The 17,679-nt window shown below is 41.2% G+C and overlaps 1 protein-coding gene across 1 annotated transcript in view; it reads left to right on the top strand.

The window, feature by feature from the left end:
- ryr2a (ryanodine receptor 2a (cardiac)) overlaps window positions 1-17,679 on the top strand; it is a 794,383-nt gene that overhangs the window by 622,990 nt on the left and 153,714 nt on the right. The window contains exons 62-68 of the mRNA XM_078557297.1: window positions 679-728; window positions 3,684-3,744; window positions 5,388-5,626; window positions 10,334-10,415; window positions 12,201-12,331; window positions 14,115-14,435; window positions 16,613-16,853. Of these exons, the coding sequence (XP_078413423.1) occupies window positions 679-728; window positions 3,684-3,744; window positions 5,388-5,626; window positions 10,334-10,415; window positions 12,201-12,331; window positions 14,115-14,435; window positions 16,613-16,853 (1,125 nt within the window). The remainder of the gene's footprint in view (window positions 1-678; window positions 729-3,683; window positions 3,745-5,387; window positions 5,627-10,333; window positions 10,416-12,200; window positions 12,332-14,114; window positions 14,436-16,612; window positions 16,854-17,679) is intronic.

Raw genomic sequence — 17,679 nt, 5'->3', positions numbered from 1 at the left:
GGGTTCAGCTTTGGTTCACATTGCAAATGAAATTTTGATCTTGGGCAGATCATCAAAGAGGGGTGCAGAGAAAGGTCGAGCACTTCTCCTGGGCCAACTGGAGATCAAGTTGTTCTGCCTCAGTTGGCATTCCCCCTTGCATCTGATTATGTAGGATGATGGCCGAGGGCTTGGAGCAGGTCACATTCCCAGGCTCTCAGTCAGAGAATGATGTGTGATGAGAGTGCAGAGAATCTAAAGGCTGTTAGGGATTAAGGCTAATGTGTGGTTTGGGAAGAGATTTTAAAGGAATAATTTATACCAGTTCTAAAGTCACTATGTATCTGATCAAATTTTACTGTGCACTTTGTTTGAAATTTGACTGACTTCATAGCAAAACAACAAGTGCTCCTTTGCTTTAATTAACTTTTATTTTTATTAACATACAGAAGCTTCTTTTTCATTTTAATAAAAGCTTTGCTCTTGGCTTTGCATATATTAGACAATTTTGTTTTACAGACTAATAATCTAGATAGTAACATGTCCCTAGAGCTCCATAATGGTCCCACGCTGTGTAGTTATGACTTTATTTTTAAAGACTTATTTCTTCATGATGTCACATTAATCGACAGGCTTTTATTTCAGCCGTTTCCTTTTTCTGTTTTATTTCCCCTCTATTCTTCCTTCTCTCCACTTCAGCCTCTTCTGCAAACTTGGAGTGCTTGTCAGACATAGGATATCACTGTTTGGTAAGCTAAAGCATAAACGACTGAAGCATGGCACCATATTGTTTTCTCAACCTGTACATGTTTTGATTTTGTGCTTTGCCCTTTTGCACGGCCAGTTTAGCATGTCGTGTGTTTGGCTCGTAGGGATGCCAGTCTCCTTTCCTCTATTTCCTGTCCTGCCAGTAAATCCGACACTTCCTGTAGGTATGGTGCCTTGCCCCTGGTTCCATCACCGTCAGTTTTGGTTATTGATCTTTAGCCTGCTTGCCTGCTGTGGTTCCTTAAAATCTGGAGTATCTAAAATTCATCATTTAACTATTCATACAGAAAGCATGACATTTTATCTGTCCCATGGATAAAAGCATTTTTTTTTCGTACATCAGTGACACCTGTCGTGTGTTACAGTCTTTCAAATATTTGTGCTAATAAAGTCTTCTGTTTAATTTGGTATACATATTCAGCAAACAACAATTATTGTGAGTTATGCATGATAGTGCATCCCTTCCGCCTCTAAACTAAGGCTGTCCAAAATGATTGATTGTGGATCAGACATATTAAAGTAATGGCCAGAGGCCCTGCTAATAATGATTTACTAGGTGAAAATAGTGATATTATAGCTGTAGGAAGGCCTATAGAAAATGGATACCCCCAGGTGCCCTCTAAACACATAAAACATGGTAATGAATGGCAAGGGAGAGCCACTAGTAAATGTATAGGTATGGCCTTTTATAACGTTCGGAATTACGCCACAATGTAGAATACCATCACCTGGAATTTTTACACCCTCACACCGTAATTTATTTAGAAACCTTGGGGAGACATTGTGAACTTCCATTTACGCCATGTCTCAGGGGTTTCCCCCAGATCTTCTGCTAAAGTTATGGTGAGTTAGAGGCGTTAACATTTAAATAGAAATCCGAAGACCTCAATTTACCCAATAGAAAAACGCAACAAAATTTCTTTTTTTTTAAACAAAACACCGACTTTATTGTACATAGAATGAATTAAACAAAGCAAAAATGAGTTAAGTGTTATGACGCGGCAGATGTTGTGTGCCAGGTGAATCAAATCCATAAGGGAAACTTGACCAAGCTATCGCAACGGTTTTGCCATTTGTATTTATTTCGAGATGCGTGCCCTGAATTCAGAAGTAAAAAAAGTCCACCAAGACTTCAGATTTAAAAAAAAAACTAAATTAAACATTTATTAACAAAAGAAAGATTTCAAACACATACATAGGTCTATAAATTACTTCCAAAATAACTCATAAAACCCCTAATTAATCTGGTTTTTCACTTACACCCCCATTAAGGCAACAGTAAAAAAAAAAGATTTTAAATAGATTCCAGCAAGTTAAGCACAGTACCCTGGGCGGTGGAATTCAAAGTGGCTTTTCTTGGCTTTGGCTTCTGTAGACAGCAGGCTTAATGCACAAATACTGGAGATTTCTCACACTTCTGGTAGATCTTACAATGCCTTCCCTGACACATAGCCTCATTCCCCTTTATACATGTTTCCCCCTTTTAATGTGTAAATTCCATTGACCCCATATATCTTTGGAACTTTACCTTTCTCATAATATAAAGCTTTTTATGTTGCCACTATATTGTCAATAACCCCCCCCAAAAAAACATTCCTCAGCTTGCTTGTATGGCTGTTTGTAAACAGACTGAGATATCTTTGAAAACCAAATCCCCCCTTCATCTATCTACAAATGCAAATTCCTTTTACACCTTACATGCTAAGACTTGAACCATGTTTAGTAATTAGCACACTAAAGACACTTCTACACCTTACTTCTTTTGATACTTCATCTTGCAGTCTGCTTGGCTAGAAGATGTAATTAAATCGCACACACACAAACTATCCAAACCCCGCTATTAACCTACTTGTACAATAAATCACAACAATATGAGAATTATTATACTTTCGTGACACCACCACCCCCCCACCCCTTACGAGGAAATGAACCGTCAAAATTTAAAAAGACAGCTTCATTTTCTTAACCCATCTTACACTACCTCCTATGCTTATCTATATACTCACAGTATTACATTACCAGATGCATGCATTAGCATAATAATATATATATACAAATCCTTGGTATCAACAGAAACCATTCCAGTCCAGTGTCCAGGTTTTAAATGTCCAATTTCCCTTTGAGCTTTAAACTCTCGACAATGCATCTGCAATTAGATTTTCTCATCCAGCCACATGTATAATCTGTAGATTAAATGTTTGCTGTAATAAGCTTCACCTGAATAGCCTTGCACTTCAGTCTCGAAATTTGTCGAGAAACTTTAAAGGATTGTGGTCTGTATAAACAATTGTTTCTGATGAAACCCTGAAATACTAATATGAACCATGAACTAGATATTCTCAACATAAGGAATTGGGCAACACCTACTGTAATCCTACCTGTGTACTTCCCCATAAGGAGCCTGATTTGCCCTTCTAAAGTACAAGCACAAATTTAGGTGAAGACTCTAGACTGAATGTAAAAAGACTACTTAAAATCTAACTATGGGATATAATGAGGCACACGAAGGTCCAGTCACTGATATAAAGCTAAAATCAGGTAATTAGACCTTTCATAGTCTGTGCAACCTCTGTAAATATGTGGCAAAGACCTGAAGAATTTGGTCTGGGAGCATTGCTTCCAAAAATAATATTTCTTAACAAAAATAAATCAGGTTAAAAGAAAAGGGAAAACTGACCTCCACCTTGCATGTCTCCCTCCCAATATGGCTGAAGCTTCTTCATGCTAGCACGAGTAAGTAAAAATCGGAAGGTATAGACTTTTCAATTGTGGTATTTGCCAGGTACTTATTAGCCTCCATTTTGCTGCACAGCAAGTGTTATTTGTTTCCCGCGCAACTAGTGGTACTGCCATTGCTGACGGTGGTTTTACACTGTCCCCCAAAGCATAATCCATTTTGCCCCTCAATTGTAAATGAATGTTATTTTTTAATGCAGGGAATGATGCCACATCAATTGTAAACTGTCTTCATATATTGGGCCAGACTTTGGATGCCAGGTAAACCATTCAATCCTGTGTTGTTTAGATAAATATGTGACAATAGTTCCAGCATAGCTACTCTCTACCTCGAAGAGATGTTGTTGGAATGGACAATTGCAGTCAGCCTGCTGATTCCCTCTTGTGTGTCTCAAGTTAAAATTGGTTGCCGCGTCCCTTGTCAGATAGGGCCGAGTACTTCCGCTGGACCTTCACAGCAGACTTCAGACCACACTAAATTATTGTATGTTATGTGAAATAGGTGACGTTGTGAAATGTGAAATGGTTGCAAACTTGGTGTGCATCTGGATTGTAAACCACACCTGACCATACTACAAGGTGTCCAGATTCGAACCTGAGCCTGATGCAACAAAAAGCGTGTGTCTGGGTGGAAAAGAAGGCAGATCGTGTGTGATGGCTGGGGGGGGGGTGATATTTTTGCTAGAAGCAATCCTACACGTTTTCTGTTTAATTCCTTTGTTTCCAGCAATCCAGAAATGAAAGGATGTAGTAATTTCAGGCAGCGAGAGAAATAGCATTGAATGAATGCCCTTCAGCAAAGCATTCAAATTGCACATGTGCTTCTCAATGGTTACTGTCAGGCAGATTGTCTGGCACCAGTTTAAAAAGCAAATTCTTTCCGTGAAATTGCACTCTTTATTTGATTGATAAATGATATTTTGAATCCAGCGATGCGCAAATGCTTATGGAATTGCTGCCCTGTGAAGTTAGATGCCAGACCATCAATGAATAATACTGCAAAGAACTTAACAGAATTTGTGCAATTTTCAAATTGCAGAAATTAAATTTCAGTGGGATTATTGGACAAGGTGAGACAAATTGCGAAATCTCCCTTTCCCCTCCCAGGCATTTGATCACCTCCAATGTATAATTATTTTTTTGATGTTAGCTGCTAACATTGCTGTTTTGTTGGGTTAATGTGCAGCAAAATTATAATCGGAGATGGGAAAATACATAGGCTGGGATTTTGTTGGGCTGACAGGGGTCTTGCCACCAGTCGGAGAACCGGTGAGGAACCTCCATCAGTAGAGGAGGCGCGACAGACACAAGTGCCCTTCAGGCACTTAAGTGGCCACCATTGGGGCCTTCCCTGCGTTTGAGGTACACAGTGGCGGAAATCTCGCCTGCCGAGAGCTGCTGGCCAATCAGCTCCTCGTGTCGTCAGAACCAGCGGTGGCAGCAATGCACCCACCAAGGATCATCGTGGGATCCCAGACCCAAATGTGAGTGATGTCGGAACGGGCGTCACGGAGTGGGGTTGCTGGGGGTGTTGTCGGGGTGGCTTTCAGCAGGCTCGCCCTTCCCGACGCCACGTCCCTTGATTGAGCACAGAGTTCCATGATAATGAGGGACCTCAAGGAAGTCCGCTGGCAAACCTGAAAGGGTTTACTGGGAGGCCTTCTGAGGGCATGGGAAAGCCATGTGGCCTCCGTTTAATCCCTGAGCCACAGCTAAATTGTGGTGAACTCGGGGGTTATAGTTGTCAATTGGCTGATTAATGAACCTAATCGACATCCCGCCAATGGCTGGTAATCCTACGTCAGCCCCTTCTGCCCTCCCATTTAATGGGGGGGAAGTTTTGCCACTCAGCAAGCTTGGACTCCTGTTGACCCACCTCTAAATGATTGTCTTGTTTTAAGTAGAACGGTGATGAAAACCGGCCTGGAGTCTGTTAAGTTGGCTTTACGGGCCTTCTTTGAAAACGCAGCAGAGGATTTGGAAAAAACCATTGAAAACCTTAAACTGGGTCAGTTCACTCACACGAGGATGCAACCAAAGGGAGTGACCCAGATCATCAATTACACCACAGTGGCGCTGCTGCCAGTCTTGTCGTCATTGTTTGAACACATTGGACAGCACCAGTTTGGAGAAGATCTGATCTGTATGTTTCTACTCTTTTTAAAACTATTTGCCAATAGCCCCATAATTAATATAGCCTGTACTTTTTTTTGGAAATTTATTTGTGCATTACCAAATGATAAATTTGCAATGGTTCATCTATGCTCTTCAAAAGGGGACCCACAGGCTCATGGGGCTGGATTTTAGACTTCTCACCGGCATGTCTAAGGCTTTGGGAGGGGGCATGTAAAATCCAGCAGGTGGCCTTCCTGCCCATCCTCAACCTGTCTGAAATTTTACGGGAACTGGGGAGGCATCGTGAGGGGGCTGGACAGAGTAGATAGGGAGAAACTGTCCCCGCTCATAAAAGGATTGAGAACAAGAGGGCACAGATTTAAAGTGATTTGTGTAAGAAGCAAATGTGATGTGAGAAAAAACTTTTTCACACAGCGAGTGGTTCGCATCTGGAATGCACGGCCTGGAAGTGTGGTGGAGGCTGGTTCAACTGAGGCATTCAAGAGGACGTTGGATGATTATTTGAATAGAAATAATGTGCAAAGGTATGGGGAAAAGGCAGGAGAGTGGCACTAAGTCATAATGCCCATTTGGAGAGCTGGTGCAGACATGATGGGCTGAATGGCCTCCTTCTGTGCTGTAACAATTCTGTGATTGGCTTAAACGAATTTGGCAGGGGTGTGGGAGTGAGGAGGCAATACTAGAGAGGGATACAAGGTGCAAAGAATATTGGGAAAGACAGATAGTAATAGAGTAGGAAATGGTATGGTATTAGGTGGGATCAGAGTAAAGGGAATATAATAAAGTCAAATTAGGGTTACAGTGCATGTGTGTGAATATGCAGAGTGTGGTAAATAAGATTGGGGAATTGCAGACACATATAGTCACATAGAAAAATAATGTTGTGGCATTAACGGAGACCTGGCCCAAAGAAGAGCAGAACTAGGTATTAAACATTCCTGGATACAAGGTGTTCAGGAAAGGAAGGAAAGGGGGCGGTGAGTGGCAGTATTGATTAACGAGAACAATGCATTGCCGGAGAGGGAGGAAAGGGACAAGGACAAAATCTATTTGGCTAGAGCTAAGGAACAAAAAAGGTTCAATTATATTGCTTGGTATAGATCAAATAGTGAGAAAGACGTATAAGAACAAAATTTCAAGGAATTTACAAAGAGGCATAAGAATTCGTAAGTGTGTTCATGAGAATTTTCTACAGCAGTATGTTTCCAGTCTGAGAAAGGAGGCATTGCTAGACCTGGTTCTTGGGAATGAGGTAGGCCAACTGGGATTAAATGTCAGTAGGGAAATATTTAGGGGACAGTGATCATTGTATCATAAGGTTTAGGTTGGCTATGGAAAGGGACAAGGAGTAATCCAGAGTAAGAATTATTACCTGGGAGAAAGCTAACTTTAATGGGGTAAGGACAGATCAGGCCCAGAAAAATTGGAATCAAAGGTTAGCAGGCAAAACTGTAACTGAACAATGGACTGCCTTTAAAGAAGAGAGAGTTCAAGTGCAGTCAAGGTATATTCCCACAACTGGAAAGGTAGGGTAAACAAGTCCAAGCTCCCTGGATGACGAAAGAGATAGTGATTAAGATCAAGCAGAAAAAGTGTGCTTATGACAGATGTCAGAAGGATAATACAATTGAGAATATAGAATGTTCAGAGGGAAGTTGAAAAGCAAATATTAGAGGTAAAGAGAGTGTATGGGAAGAGACTGGCAGCTAACATAAAATTGAATTTGAAAGTCTTCTGTATAGGCATATAAATAGTAAAAGGATGGCAAGAGGAGGAGTGGGGCCAATTAGGGACCAAAATGGGATTTGCAGCATGGAAGAAGAGGACGTAGCTGAGGTATTAAATGAATATTTTGTATCTGTCTTTGCCAAGGAAGAAGATGCTGCCCTGGCCATGGTGAAAGAAGAGGTAGTTCAGACACTTGAAGGGTTTAAAACTAATAATTGGATAGGCTGTATCCATTTAAAGTTGATAACGCACCAGGACCAGATGAGATACATCCAAGGATACTGAAGGAAATGAGAGTGGAAATTGTGGAGGCACTGGCCATCTTCCTTGTTTCTTCTGGGTGGTGCCAGAGTACATGGAGAACTGCAAATGCTATACTCTTATTCAAAGAAATTATGTAAAGATAAACCCAGTAACGACAGGTCAGCCAGTTTAACCTGGGTGGTTGAGAAACTTTTAGGGCAAAGTTAATTCACTTGGGCAAATGTGGGTTAATTAAGGAAAACCAACATGGATTTGTTTAAAGAAAATTGTGTTTTACTAACTTGCTTGTGTTTTTTGATGGTGTGACAGAGAAGGTTGGTGAGGGTAATGCTGTTGATGTGGTGTACATGGACTTCCGAAAGGCATTTGATAAAGTGCCACACAACAGACTTGTGAGTAAAGTTAGAGGTCATGGAATAAAAGGGACAGTAGCAATATGGATATAAAATTGGCTGAGTGGCAGGAAACAAAGACAGTGTTTTGAGCTGGAGGAAGATTTATAGTGAAGTTCCCTAGGGATCAGTGTTAGTACCCCTGATCTTCCTGATATATATTAATGGCATGGATCTTGGTGTACAGGACACAATTTCAAAATTTGTGGGTGATACGAAACTTGTAAATATTGTGAACCATGAGGAGGATAGTGTAGAATATCAAAAGGACATAGACAAGTTGGTGGAATGGGCAGAAAAGTGGCAGATGAAATTTAATGCAGAGAAGTGTGAAGTGATCCATTTTGGTAGGAAGAACGTGGGGAGGCAATATAAAATAAGGCGTACAATTCTAAACGGGGTGCAGGAGCACAGGGACCTCGGTGTATATGTGCATAAACCATTGAAGGTGGCAGGACATGTTGAGAAAATGGTTAATAAAGCAAATGGCATCCTGGGCATAGGGTACACAAACAAAAAAATTAGATTAAACCTGTATAAAATATTGGTTTGGCCTCAACTGGAGTTTTGCATCCAGTTCTAGGCACATCACTTTAGGAAGGATTTGAAGGTTTTAGAGAGGGTGCAGAAAAGAAATTGGAGAACGGTTCCAGGGATGAAGAACTTCAGTTTATGTAGACGGATTTGAGAGGTTGGGACTATTTTCCTTGGAGAAGAGAAGCTGTGAGGATATTTGATAGAGGTATTCAAAGCCATGAGATGTAGATAGGGAGAAAGGAGAAACTGTTTCCATCAGTGAAAGGATCGCAAACCAGAGGGCACGGATTTAAGGTAATTGGCAAAAGAAGCAACGGCAATGTGAGGAAAAACCTTTTCACACAGTGAGTGATTAGGATGTGGAATGCAGTGCCTGAGAGGGTGGTGGAGGCAGGTTCAATTGAGGTTTTCAAAAGGAAATTGGCCCATTATCCGAAAAGAAAACAACTTGCAGGGCTATGGGGAAAAGGCAGGGGAGTGGCACTAGGTGAATTTCTTATTCAGAAAGCCTGCACAGACATAATGAGCTGAATGGCATCCTTCTGTAACCATTCTATGATTCCAGCCTGGCTACAATCATCAAGAGAATACTCTTCCAACGCAAACTTTAATTGTAGTATGTTGAAATGTATTGTTCTGGTTGGCTGAGGGATGTGTTCAGTCCGTATTAAGGACACTTCAGCTTAACTTAGTGTGTTTAGCAAAGGCATTATCAGGTAAAACGATATCAGCAGTTCCTGGTTCCTTCAGCATATCAACAGTAAATGTTGTATTCTACTGTATAAGAGTTAGCAGGGATGTTTAAAATCTGCAGTATGCAAGAAACACACGGCAGTGACGTCGTGTTAGAGGCTGATCAGTTGCTACCATGAAGTTCACCCCTCATCATTCAGATTGACCTGGCTGCCCTCCATTCTGCAGTATGGTAGTGCACAGTTTTGTCCTTTGGATGAACTTATCTGCCCCCCAGATCAATCTATCCATGCTCTGTTGCCTGGTTCAATAAATGCAGTCATCCATTTTTCTTTGAATGGCAGCAAGTGACCAATCCAACAAAATACTCACATGGCAAAAGCCAAAATTCACACCCCCTCCCCCACCACCACCACCACCACCACCCAGAGAACGAATGGGGCCTAAGGACTATAAATCTTACAGCAGCTCAGGTACAACTGTGAAGGCATTTTGTTATGCAGTATTGCTCATGTTGCTATTAGAGAGAATATGAAGAAGTACCAGCAGTATGGAAACCTAAACAGGATATTAGACAGTTGCTCTTCAATATTGTAGTGTTTTAGTGCTCACACTTATCACACATCAGGAAGTAAAGAGCCTCACTTATTCAAAATAAGGAATGTGAGGAGTCATTTTCTGGAAGATGCTGCTTATAGGTGAAGCTCAAGGCTCAAAGAAATGTGGTGCTGATGCAAAAGCATGCTCTGTTAAAATTAATTTACGCTGCGCAAACATTGATGGTGCCAGAAAAACAGACTTTGTTCAGATAGACCTGTTCAGATTCTGTCTTCTACAATGGAGCACTGCAGTTTTAAATCATCGACGTGGAGATCCATAACACAGTGGGAATCGTTCAGTACAAACTATGACCAAAGTTTTGGACACGGTTTAAAAAAAAAATTCTCAGGTTAACAGCACAAGCCCTCGCAAGTCCAGGACATCTGCACCGCGGATAAACCTGTGACTTCATGAGAGTGGATAGAGTGAAAATATGTTATAACTTCTATTACAACGAAGCTGAGAATTAATATTGTGCTGATGGTACTCTTCTTTTGCAGTGGATGACGTACAAGTTTCTGGTTACAGAATATTAAGCAGCTTATATGCACTGGGTACGGGGAAAAGCATTTACGTAGAAAGGTAAGAAAATAGCCAGTGAAAATATTAAAATGAGACAGTTGTATCTAAGAATTACTTGTATTGTGATAACATATACCATTGTAATTTGCACACGATAGTAAAGTTTTTCTGAAAAAAAGAGACTTTTTTGTCAAAGCTTTTCAGCTTGCACTCATCAGGACAATTCGCAAGAACACCAATATAAGGGAGACAACAAATTTATGCCGTATGAGAAGAGAGTGCTGATTGGTAGGCAAGTGGACTCTGATTGGTAGAGGCATTACCATGGGGAATGCATCAGTTGATGGTGACTGACAGTAGAGTTTCTAGCAATAAAGTAAAGATAGTAAAGTTTCTAAGAATTCTTCCTCAAAGATATTACCTGCAATATTGCAAAGTCCTACATTCTGTAATGGGAATGCTTTGAGTTTATATGGTCAATGGCATTTCAACTATTGAAAAGTAACACCAAAAAAGTAATGAGGAACATCATTTAAGAATAATTTACTATCCTAAATATGTAAATTGTAAATAATAAAAGAAATACACATTTATATAAAAAGAAGAAACAAAAGACTTCCATCCACAACCACCGGACATCTCAAAGCGCTTTACACTAAATGAAGTAGGTTTTGAAGTGTAGTCACTGTTGTAATGTAAGAGATGCAGCAGCCAATTTGTGCACAGCAAACTGTCTCAAACAGTAATTTGATAATGACCCAATCAATAATCTGTTCTTTCATGATGTTGATTATAAAAATTGGCCAAGACACCAGGGATAACTCCCTGCTCTTCTTCAAAGTAGTGTCATGGGATCTTTTATATCCACCTGAGCAGGCAGATGGGGCCTTGCTTTAACACGTAATCGGAAAGACCACCTCTAACAGTGCAGCAGTCCCTCAGTACTGTAATGGTGTGTCAGCCTTGATTTTTGCGCTCAAGCCGTGGAGTGGGAATTGAACCTGGAACCTTGTGACTTAGAGGCTAGAGTGCTGACACCTGACCCACGGCTAACAACACATAGCACCTTTCGTGACTTCAGGAAGTCCCAAAGCAGTTTACCGCCAATGAATTTCTGTTGTAGTGTAGTCATTGTTGTAATGCCAGAAACGCAGCCCATTCATGCACAAAAAGCTTCCTTTGAGGTGCCCAGAGGAGCATTGCTTTTAAAATGGAAAATTTCTAAAAGTTAACATGACCCTTTATGAGAACAAGAGCCAACCCAGATATCCTGGTGTAATAAAAAAATTACAAATTTATTTATTTTTACCCTTTTAAGAGATATCTATGTTTCTCTGGCCTTTACCGCACTAACTCACCTGAAATATCGGCCCCTATTGAAACCAAGTTGGATGGTATGGCAGTCTCTACAAAAAAAAAAATTTATTGTTTCTCAAAATGTGATAAGGTGTTATCTGAATGTAACTGTTTCCCTTTGCTTAATTTCCATCTTAGTTTGGTTTAGTACATATAGCCGTGAGAAGATAATGATTTCAACAATAAATACCTGCATTTAACACGTTAGGATGCCCCAAGCAGCTTCACCGAGGCAGAGCCAAAATTTGACACTGAGTCAAAAGAAAGATATATTAAGATAAGTGACCAAAAACCTGGTCAAAGTGGTAGATTTCAAAGATTTTAAAGGAAGAGAGAAAGAGATAGAGAGTTGAAGAAGCTTAAAGAGGGAATTCTAGAACTTAACACCTAATCAACATCCTTTCGATACTCAATTTGCAGACCGAGGATGCTGTTTCCTTAGGATTCTCTATTAATTTTATTGCTGTTTGTGTAATTTTTCACCTGCAGGCAGCGACCAGCACTGGGGGAATGTCTGGCAGCATTTGCTGGGGCCTTTCCAGTCGCTTTCTTAGAAACTGACTCAAATAAGCACAATCCATTCTCAAGCTACAACACTAAGACACCGAAAGATCTAGCAGGTACAGTAACCCTCTGTACAGCTTTTGTTCCTGGCCATTCATTCGTTTGATCCAGTGTGACCTTTAAAAGCCAACAAATGTGTTGATACAATTCTTCAAAGCTCCACTATATTGTGCCGCATAACGGTAGGACCTGGGTGCAGACAGTAACGCTTATGGAACAAATCCCACTAATGTTGTGATGTACCTTTAAGGAGTGTATCTTAAACTGCCGTATACACTATCCACCACAAGACAGGATGTGATGTATAACCCCATGTGCTCTGTAGACAAAAGAGAGCAGCAGTCCTACAGGCCAGACATGTGTACATAGCCTCCCAGTTACCATTGTATGTAGATAGTCTTATCTTCAAGTAAAGAACTCACATTGTGTATCAATCTTTGTATTATTGAGATGTTTGCAATAAACAGAAGAACACGACAATTAAATGACCCTTTCAGTGTATTTAAAGGAAGCAACTGAACACAGGCTTTGATGCTTCCTCTATAAGGAGAGAATAATTGGTACCAGCAGTTCATTTGAAATATGACAATGAGGCCAGAGGAAATGTTTAATTTGATCTTTGGGTCTCTCTCCATTCCAGGACACTGTTGCTGCGCACTGTTAAAATTGTGCCTGGTTTGGAGCACCAATGCCCTCATTGTCTCTAAAGGGTTAATTTTAACCCTAGTTGCCTGGCATAAATTGGGCAGGCAACTAAAATTGATTTGATGCCAGAAGCAGATCAAGATTGTACATTTTTTTGACTTCCCACTGGATTCAGAAGGGGTACAGATGAGTCTCGGGAGTCAAAATCTTCTGGGCTGCACACTGCCAAGATCCAGAATGGTTTGATGCACATCTTGGCCTTCATCCATCGCTGGGTCAAAACCCTGGAACTCCCTCCCTAACAGCACTGTGGGTGTACCTACACCGGACTGCAGTGGTTCAAGATGGCAGCTCACCACCACCTTCTCAAGCGCAACTAGGGATGGGCAATAAATGCTGGCCCAGCCAGTGAAGCCCACATCCCATGAATGTATAGAACAAAAAGTTCTCATCGTGAGTTAAAACCGGAGCTTTTGGATATAAGCTATTATTTTTAAGATTGCTATTGTGAGCCAGGATCCCTTGTGATCTTATTTTGCTATTACTGTAGTAAATGTGCAGGTGTATGCTCACTTTATGTTGCAAACTAACATGCTTTATACAAACAAAGGTTGGAAGTATCTTACCAGAACTATTGTGGCATACAGTAGGTGCAGGTAAATTGTTAGGTTTACTCTAATTAGTATAGAATAAATTCAGCAACCACAGTGGGATGGTTTTTCCAGGCCTTTGTGGATGGAATGCGAGGTGGAGGAGCTGGCAAAATTGCATAGGAAGGTGTCGGGAGGGGAGTCCAATGTCTTCCTGCTGCCATGCCATATTGACAGTGAGGAGGAAGACCCCCAGTGATAGGACTTCTGCCACCCTGAGAAAATTATACACCTCACCATAGTTGTCTCTGTCTACATGCTATTGTTGTGCCATCTAATGTGTTGAGTGGCCTCGACCAATTGGAAGCTGTATTAGAGATGGTCAAAAAGTTGTTGACCATCATTATCAAGATTTTTGTTGGAGCATATTTTGTTAAGGAAGTGAAAAATTGCACTAAAAAAGCCAAAGCTTCTTCAAGTCATATATTGGCTTGCCTATCAAAAAGCTAGGCCTTGGGATAAATAGTTTAAAAATACAATATGTCATTGTTTGGGGTACTGCTAATCTTTTTTTGTGGTCTTAAAATTGTTCCTTATCCCTTAGCTCTGAAGCTGCCAGCCAAAGTGGAAGGTTTGTGTCCCAATATTCCTTCCCTGGAAAGTTTGCTGGAAGAGATCATGGAGCTGGCGGAATCTGGGATACGCTACACTCAGATGCCCCATGTGATGGAAGTCATTTTGCCTATGCTGTGCAGCTACATGTCTCATTGGTGGGAACATGGGCCGGAAAATAACCCTGAAAAGGCAGAGCAGTGCTGCACTGCTCTAACCTCTGAACACATGAACACCCTCCTGGGCAACATTCTGAAGATTATATCTAACAACTTAGGCATTGATGAAGGAGCTTGGATGAAGAGATTAGCAGGTACTGCTATTGCTGATCAGTACATTTAATGAATGTTTCACATTATCAGACTGTTTGCCAGTTGGGATATGAAAATCAGGAAATTCCCGCAATACTCCTCGAGATTTTTGGCACGCCTACTGAATCGGTGGAAAATCCTGGGAAGCCATCCATAATTTTCTAGTTGGCACTCCCAGTGGGGCGCGGGGAAACTTGAGGCCATGCGTTTAGAGATTTGACCATATAAATAAAAAGATGTCACAATTAAAGAGCACTTTATTCTTTACTGGCAGAATTTGTTTTGCTAACTGTGGATATTCCTTGCATCCCACAGGGTAAACATTTGCATTTGTTCAAGTAGCCTTCATTTATAGTAATGCAGTGTTTTTCTTCTCCACTGGTCAGATATAAAATTGATGTTTGGGCTGCGATGTATAATTAATAGTGCTTATCTGCTGTTCAGAATGCACCATTCTTATTGTTTACTTGAAGAAATTAGTTACAAGGACTGCCAGATTTTCTAAAATGGAAATATTCAATTTGATTGATGAAACAATTAGAGTTTGTGCAGTAAGCCAAGAATGCAAAAAGAATTACTGCAATAGACTCTTCATTATTCCCCACGTGGATGAGTTAACTTAGTTGTTTTTGCTGGAATCTGTTCCAAACTCCACTACTCCATGGAGAAGGGGAAGTTTCCTCTAATGTCTCATCTCACTTGAGGCGTGTTACATGTAACTAGTTCTTACAGTTTACTGCATGAAGGTTTCTATACTGAAGGAGTGTCAAGTGAATCACTGCGTATTGAATGATAATCATAGCTCTACTCTCAGTACGCGAGTTGTTAAAGAAGTTGGAGTTTGCTCTCTGGGTGGTTATAGTATGGTATGATACAACACAGAAGGATGTTATTTGGCCCATCATGCTTGTGCTGGCTCTTTGGTAGACCTATACAGAATTGGCTTGGTCATAGAAGACAGAGGGTAGCAGTGGAAGGGTGCTTTTCTGAATGGAGAGCTGTGACTAGTGGTGTTCCGCAGGGATCAGTGCTGGGACCTTTGCTATTAGTAGTATACATAAATGATTTGGAGGAAAATGTAACTGGGCTAATTAGTAAGTTTGCAGACGACACCAAGGTTGGAGGAGTTGCAGATAGTGAAGAGGATTGTCAAAGGATACAACGGGATATAGATCGGTTGGAGACTTGGGCGGAGAAATGGCAGATGGAGTTTAATCCGGACAAATGCGAGGTAATGTATTTTGGAAGGTCTAATACAGGCAGGAATTATACAGTAAATGGCAGAACCCTTAAGTGCATTGACGGGCAGAGGGATCTGGGTGTACAGGTCCACAGGTCACTGAAAGTGGCAATGCAGGTGGATAAGGTAGTCAGGAAGGCATATGGCATGCTTGCCTTCATTGGCAGGGGTATTGAGTATAAAAGCTGGGAAGTCATGCTGCAGCTGTATAGAACCTTGGTTAGGCCACACTTGGAATATTGCATGCAATTCTGGTCACCACATTACCAGAAGGATATGGAGGCGTTGGAGAGGGTGCAGAAGAGGTTTACCAGGATGCTGCCTGTTCTGGAGGTTATTAATTATGAGGAGAGGTTGGAGAAACTCGGATTGTTCTCACTAGAGCGACAGAGATTGAGGGGCGACTTGATAGAAGTTTACAAAATTATGAGTGGCATGGACAGAGTAGATAGTCAGAAGCTTTTTCCCAGCGTGGAAGAGTCAATTACTAGGGGACATAGATTTAAGATGAGAGGAGAAAACTATAGAGGAGATGTGCGGGGCAAGTTTTTTACGCAGAGGGTAGTGAGTGTCTGGAATTCGCTGCCAGAGGAGGTGGTGGAAGCAGGTACGATAGTGGTGTTTAAGAGGCAGCTTGACAAATACATGAATAGGATGGGAATAGAGGGATACAGACCCCGGAAGTGCAAAATGTTTTAGTTGACGGGCAATATGATCGGCGCAGGCTTGGAGGGCCGAAGGGCCTGTTCCTGTGCTGTACTTTTCTTTGTTCTTTCTTTCTTTGTTCTATCCAAATAGTCCCGCTCCCTTGCGGTGTTCCCATAGCCCTGCAAATATTTTCACTTCAAGTATTTATCCAATTCCCTTTCAAAAGTTACTCTTGAGTCTGATTCCACCTGTCCTGTCAAAAGCTGTAATCCAATGTTTTGCTTCTGACAGTGTTCTCACAGCCAATTATCAGCAAAGTGAAACCACAGCTACTCAAAACACACTTCCTGCCCCTAATGGAGAAGCTGAAAAAGAAAGTGGCCACAGTGGTGGTGGAAGAGGAACACCTTAAATCAGAGGGCAGAGGAGACATGTCTGAGGCTGAGCTGCTAATTCTGGATGAATTTACTGTGCTGGCCCGGGATCTTTATGCTTTCTACCCGCTACTGATTAGATTTGTGGATTATAACCGGTAATATATTTTTAAATCTTTAAGAACACACTGATTTAAGGGTGTACCTGTTGTTAAAGGAGTACTGCCTTCATGAGCAAGTGTCTGGAAAAACATTTTCATTCATTTACAAAGAAACAGCCTAATGACCCAAACCATGGCAAACATTGTTGGGCGTGATGTCATTGTGATGATGTTATCATAGAGCGTTCATCCACCAGCCCCTGCACTTTTTTAAAATGTGACAATGACCCACCATAGGGAAATCTCCCACATTGAATCAGAAGCTACAAACAGTGAAGGGCCATGATCGATGTCGTGTTCACTATTGTAACTACCTTAGGCCAAATGTTGGAAAGAAATGGAACTATTATGAAAAGTATATTTTTACGTAGATATGAGGCATGTACTGTTAAACGCTTTTTAATGCATGCTGCTTGCAATATTCATGTCTGTTGTCCTGGAACTGTTTACGTTATCCCACAATTTACCCAGCACTGCTCCCACTCCATCGCCGTAACTTTGCTAGAAGTGCAGTGGAAATGTCCTTTATCTGTCTTGCTGCACCTCTGGTGAAGTAATGGCAGTGGAGCAGGAGTAGCCTTGAGGAAATACTGGTATACAGTAAAGCCCCGCCGTTTGCAACTTCCTTGTTCGCGGATTCAATTACCCGTGCTTTTTACTTTGTAGACAGCATTGCCCATCGTGTGAGCAATGCTCGCTTATCCGCGGTTTTCCTGGGAAGACAGCAGCCATGATGGAGTGTCCAGAGCTACAATAATGGCTCTATTCAATTTTAAATCTCCACTAGCTCTGTGCCTATAAACCTGTACTCTAGTTTTTCCAT

The sequence above is a fragment of the Cetorhinus maximus genome, chromosome 14, assembly GCF_964194155.1.
Source record: "Cetorhinus maximus chromosome 14, sCetMax3.hap1.1, whole genome shotgun sequence".
Classification (NCBI taxonomy): Eukaryota; Metazoa; Chordata; class Chondrichthyes; order Lamniformes; family Cetorhinidae; genus Cetorhinus; species Cetorhinus maximus.
This window is presented reverse-complemented; position numbering and strand designations above follow the sequence as displayed.